Raw genomic sequence first — 6,407 nt, 5'->3', positions numbered from 1 at the left:
CAATATACTACAGTAGTCCTTGCTGTACTTGCTTTGTTGGGTTACTGTGTTTTGCCATGCCTCAGAAGTGTTATTCTCAGAATTGCACAAAAGGCATTTGATGGGGAAGTATTACTAAGTCCCTTTGATTCCTGAGGGGAATGAGGGATTGTCTCTGGTCCTTGTAGGTATCTTATCTTTTAGTTGTTTTTGTCTTCTTCAGGTGATTTGTCCTTTGCATTTTGCAGTTAACCAACTTTTTACGCTTAGAATGGTTGATCTCTACTTAAAGTTGAGATTAAAGGAGGGACTGCAGGGAAGTAACATTTAATGTATAGGAGAAATAGTCAAATAACAAACATGAAAGTTATTAACTACCAAAAGAGCTGAGTCTGTTTTGTCAAGCAGGGAAACAAACACCTTGGCCAAATCACTGATGCATACAGGAGAAGCCATAAAAAGAGGAGGCAGGACACCCCCTTTCCTTCTCAGAGGAAACCAGGGGCCCCCACAGCCCAGAGACGAAGGATGTGAGATGATGGACGGCTGGCAGGATGGAGGAGGATGGATCTTCCATTGTCCTCAAACTTGTATAATAATGCTTATAAGACAGAGGGACTGCAGCATTCTATCACTTCCCTGCTAAGGCTCGGATTGGATTGATTATGCCGGCGCGCTGTATTTGACTTCTCTGTCAATAAATTGTTTATATTAAAGGGCGTTGTGTTTGGAGTCCTTAATAAAAACGATCATGCATGGACTTTTAAGGATTGCAGGGTCAATAGGTCAATTAAAAAACAGAGTTCCTTTACTATGCACACCAGCATCTTCTGTCCCTTGCGAACGCATAATCCCCAAACCAAAATAAATTGCCACAAACAAACGAAATAGACTCAATTACAAAACACTGGAGAAACTCATTTCATTGATTAAAATATTTAAACAATGAGTCCATTGTCATTGTTATTCACAGCACTTACACTTTTATGACATTATGACAGATTTTAATCTTTAATCTTTAATTTATCAACTGTGTCTCAATATAAAAGAGCATTTTAATTACATGACACATATGGAACAAGAAAATGTGAATGCAAATACGTACATGACGGTATTGGGTACAACAGGTCATCAAATCAGTGTCTGTTGAGTCAACAATGTTTCTTGCAGGGATTTTTTAATGTCCACAAGGTGTCAGTATTCATCAACGCAGTGTCAATGCAGTTGTCGGCCCCACTTTGATGTGCCAAGTCGAGGCTTTTATTGGTGGGTTCAGGACTCCGCTCTCTCACCAGCTGGTTCCACATTTTAGCGTACAGGTCAGCTGAGAGCCATATGCGCGCATCAAAAGAGACATGTCAGGCTGGCAATCCATAGATTCCCGAGCGCCGGTTTATTCTAAACGTAGGAACAAAGTATAATGGTGGAAAGAATTGTGTAAAACTTTCCCATCTGAATTTAATCAACGACCCACCCACGCTTACATGCGGGAATGGTACGGCCCAATAGTCATGGTCACGTGATAAAACCGGTAGTCTAGTTGAAACGCACGAGATACTTTTCATCTTCCTTCTTCTAAGTATAATTCTATTCGATGAGCGCCAAGATGATGTGCGGAGGGCTTGCAGATGCTGAAAATGCCAGTGAAGAAATTCAGAAAATTTGTGACATTGTGAGTATTGAAATATGTCATTCGTTGATGTATTGTTTCTTACTTTTTTCTAACTTGGCTTGAAAGTAGTAAACAATGCTACAATCGATTAAACTAATCCAATCACTTTCAGGTGAAATGTCAAGTTGAGAAAAAATCTGGCAAGACATACAACGTTTTTATCGCCAAGAGTTGCAAAAAACAAGTCGTGGCTGGTACCAACTACTTCATAAAGGTGCAGTATAAGCACATCTGGAATTATTTTGCTTTTTGTGTCATCGGAGTTCCCTTCTCGTTTTATTTGAGGAAGGGGAAGTGCCTTTTCCCGTATTGTCTAGAGCCGAAAAACTATGCTGCTTGCTTCACTGAATAATAAATAACTATAATAACCAAAATATTAACGTATTTTGAAAGACTAAAGAGAGTAACTCAGCGACTATCATTTACACATTCAGGACGCTCCGATCTTTAAGGTTAATGAGTGTGGAGAAGGCCCGTCACAGATATTAGTCTTCAAGTCGCACTTAGGGGGTGCAGGGTACTTGATGAATTTGAAAGATTCGATTTCACCACTGTGTTCTTTTCTGGGTTTTTGGACATTCAAATTAGTACAAATCTTCTCTGTGAGCCTCTTTATAACAAATATTCTCTTGCAGTGGATTTTGTATGTTTATTTCATTTAGGGCAAATATTAAATCTATCATGTTTTAACCTTTTGTTTTTATTTAAAAAAGAAAATGAGTATATATTGCTTTTTTAAAAATCAGTTTATTTGCAGTGAAAAATAAAAGGGAAAAGAGGAAACATTTTAGATATAATACAGTCGTACCTGTACTTACAAAATTGGTTCCAGAACTTTTTGGTAGCTTGAAAATTAAGTATAGCAGGACTTTATTTGTAAACTCTAATTCATTCCACGGTCCTCACACAACTACTAATTCAACCCTTTAAAATTGGTCAGTATCCCAAATTTGTATGAAAGATGTGAGAATGACACAAAAATGAGAGAAAATTATAAGAAAATTCGTAATGTCTTAAAATGAATAACAAGCATACAAAATCTATTCGTGTTGAAGCATATGCGCACGCGCATCTTCCGACCCGATGGCGTCAGAAAGCCGTCCACTTTGTAGTACATTTTAGACTTTAGCGTGTGCCCTATGTGTGCGTGAAAATATCTGCTGCATTGCATTTGTACGGTTTTAGTTGCTTAATAAGGGGAATTACAATCGTTATTAAGGGGAGCATTTAACCGAGGTGGACAGGGCATGACATGCGCACGCGCATTCCAATTTGACCCGTCCGCGTCATAAAGCCGTGCATTTTGTAGTAAATTTTAGACTTTTACGTGTGCCCTATGTGAGTAAATATGTTCCCTATATGTGTAAAATAAATGCTGCGTTTCATTTCTACGTTTTTTAAATCGCTTAATAAGGGAAATTGCAATCATTAAAAAGGGGTGCATTTAGCCTAGGTAAAGAGAGCATGATATGCACACGCGCATTCCCGTTTGACCCGTTGCATCAGAGAGCCGTGCATTTTGTAGTACATTTTAGACTTTTATAGTGAGGATAAAGCGTTTCAGAAAATGAATGAATGAACGTGTGCCCTATGTGTGTTTGTGTAAATATGTACTGCATTGTATTTGTACGGTTTTTCTCGCTTAATAAAGTGAATTGCAATCATTAATAAGGGGAACATTTAGCCGAGGTTGACAGGTATGTAGGAGAGAAGCTTGAAACATGGATAGTGGTTTTTATGAGACAGCCAATGAGAGCACAGTAGAGTGTAGCAAGGTTCTAAAGTGAGAATCAATGTATTCGCGACAGTTTTCAAAATAAAATAACGGATAAGGAAATGCACTTACTTTTTGGGGGATTTCGTAGCTTGGATCTTTTTCGTATCTCGAGGCACTCATTTGCATATAAAAAGCTTTCGTAACCTGATAATTTCCTACCTAGAGGCATTCGTAAGTAGAGGTATGACTATATTTAGATATTAAAAACAATGGATTAAAAGAACTGGATCAAAAGTCTTAACTATTTTGTTTGTTATAGATCAAAACAATGTTTGAGATTTTTTTCTTAGTTAGGGAAAGCATCTTTTCAGAATTAGTTTTTATTTCAAAAGGAAAGAAAATGTTTTTTTAATTATGTTCAGTAATAAAGTGGAAAAAATATCTTTGAACTATAAACAACACAAACAGAAAAAAATAAAATTTTGCATTTAAAAAATTGCAATTATTTATTTACAAAGGGGAAATATTCCCAATACATCTATAATCTTCATTTGAATTTGATCATAAGGAAGAAAGTCTCCACTCATCATATACTTTCTCGGTCCGCACAAAATGATGCAGCGGGCCAGATTTGGCCTCTGGGCCGCCACTTTGACACCTGTGATATATTTGTATTGCAGGTACACTTGGGGGGAGATGATCACATCCACCTTCGCATCTTTCAAGGTCTGCCGCATGCTGGTGGAAAACTGGAGCTGATCAGCATCAAGGAGTCCATGAAACTCACCGATGAAATTGACCACTTCTGAATGTCCATCCATATCAGTGTTTCCCAACCACTTTTATGCCGCGGCAAACTTTTCATTGCTAAACTCTCAAGGCACACCACCAGCTGAAAATCTTCATTTTCCCCTTAACCCTAGAATGGTAACCCTCTATTTCATGGGGTTACCTTTCATGCTTCTGAAATAGAGGGTTCCCATGGTTACCGGGAAAAAAGGGTTACCTTCATTTTACCGTCTGGCTTAGGACCCATTTTTTTCCATGGTAACCCTCTATTTCAGAAGTGTGAAAGGTAACCCCTGAAATAGAGGGTTACCATTCTAGGGTTAATATACAATATAAAGTCATTTCTCATCAAAGTTTCATCAACAGGAATCAAAGAACCTGAAATAGAGGGTTACCATTCTAGGGTTAATATACAATATAAAGTCATTTCTCATCAAAGTTTCATCAACATCATTATGATTTGAATCTTGTAATGTTGCAATTTGAATCTTTTAATTTTACAATATGGACTTATTGTTTGTCACATTTCAATTTTATCTCGTAATATTACAATTATTCTCTCGGAATAATGTATCAATTCAGGTAATTTCCCGTGGCACACCTGACCATTACTCATGCATGGCACATCAGTGTGCTGTGGCACAGTGGTTGAGAAACAGTGATCTGGACAGCAGAAAGTACATTGCAATAATATAAAATATCAAACAATGCACTGTTTATCCTAATCATTTTAGCTTAAGTTGCTGTGATTGATAATTAAAAAAAGAAAATAATTTGTTGTGTGATTTAATTTTTCTTTTTCCAAAAGTTATCATCTTAACTCATTCACTCCCACCTCAAGTTACAGCGTATGTGTTGTCTCTGTTTTTCAACGTATTATACATAAAAAAATAAAGGTTGGTTTAGTTTAATAATAACTAATACTTTATTAATAGTTTAATTAAATGTTATTTGTTATTCATTTTTGACGCATAGCTGTTTTCATTCATTTTTATTTCATTCATTATTTTCTGAACCGTTTTATCCACACGGGTCGTGGGGGGTGCTGGAGCCTATCCAAGCTGACTTCGGGCCAGAGGCGGGGATACCCTGAATTGGTGGCTAGCCAATCGCAGGGCGCGAGGAGACAAAAGACCATTCACGTTCACACCTATTTAGAGTGCCCATGCATGTCTTTGGAATGAGGGAGGAAACCGGACTACCTGGAGGAAACTGGACTACCCGGAGAAAACCTATGCAGGGGAGAACATACAAACTCCACACAGGTGGACCGATCTGGATTTGACCCGAGGACTGTAAGGCCAATGCGCTAACCACTCAGCCTCCGGGCTGTGTCGACAAATATACATATATAAAATACCAAACATTGCTCTGTTGATCCTAATCATTTTAGCTCAAGTTGCTATAATTTATACATACACACACACACACACACACACACACATATATATATATATATATATATATATATATATATATATATATATATATATATATATATATATATATATATATATATATATATATATATCAGTGGCGGGCGGTGCATTTTATGGTAGTGCCTTCAACGTATCAATCCAACCCTCAAAAACTATTTTAGTGCTATAAAACCTCTACTGCAGCTACAGCTGCAACACAAAAAATAATCAATAAATTAATGCACAAAAATGGGGTAAAATCCACTTCCTAGCAGCATTTCATGATTAAATACAAATACTGGAGCTTTTCAGACATTAAAACCAGGCCAGGGGGTGATTTTCCCGGGAAAAGACAGCCATGAACGTCAATGGCGTACGGGCAAACATTGCCCGAAAATGGGGTAAAATCCAGCCGAAAACAGCATTTATTGATTAAATACAAATACTGGAGCTTTTTAGACATCAGAACCGGGCCCGGAGTATCATTTCCCCGGTAAAAAGACAGCAATGAACGTCGATACGTCCATACGTGAAATGACAAAAAATGCACTAAAATACTAAAATTAAGTAAAATCCACTTCCTACCATCATTTATTGATTGAATACAAATACTGGAGCTTTTGAGACATTACAACCAGGCCAGGGGGGTGATTTTTCCCGGGAAAAGACAGCGATGGACGTCAATGGTGAAACAGTAAAAATTAAACTGGGGTAAAATCCACTTCCTAGCAGTATTTTGTGATTAAATACAAACACTGGAGCTTTTCAGATATCAGAACAGGGCCCACAATTGAAATATTATTTAGGAATATAGCCATATTTTACTCACCAA

At 37.4% G+C, this 6,407-nt stretch overlaps 1 protein-coding gene across 1 annotated transcript; it reads left to right on the top strand.

Moving 5' to 3' along the window:
- Positions 1–1,318: 1,318 nt before the first annotated feature.
- On the top strand, positions 1,319–4,930 carry LOC144092021 (cystatin-B-like). Its single transcript, XM_077624776.1, has 3 exons — positions 1,319–1,651; positions 1,764–1,865; positions 4,049–4,930. The coding sequence occupies exons 1-3, from the start codon at positions 1,574–1,576 to the stop codon at positions 4,175–4,177; spliced, it is 309 nt and encodes a 102-aa protein (XP_077480902.1). The 5' UTR covers positions 1,319–1,573; the 3' UTR covers positions 4,178–4,930.
- The last annotated feature ends 1,477 nt before the right edge of the window (positions 4,931–6,407 follow it).

Source organism: Stigmatopora argus, chromosome 17, assembly GCF_051989625.1.
Source record: "Stigmatopora argus isolate UIUO_Sarg chromosome 17, RoL_Sarg_1.0, whole genome shotgun sequence".
In the NCBI taxonomy this organism is placed as follows: Eukaryota; Metazoa; Chordata; class Actinopteri; order Syngnathiformes; family Syngnathidae; genus Stigmatopora; species Stigmatopora argus.
This window is presented reverse-complemented; position numbering and strand designations above follow the sequence as displayed.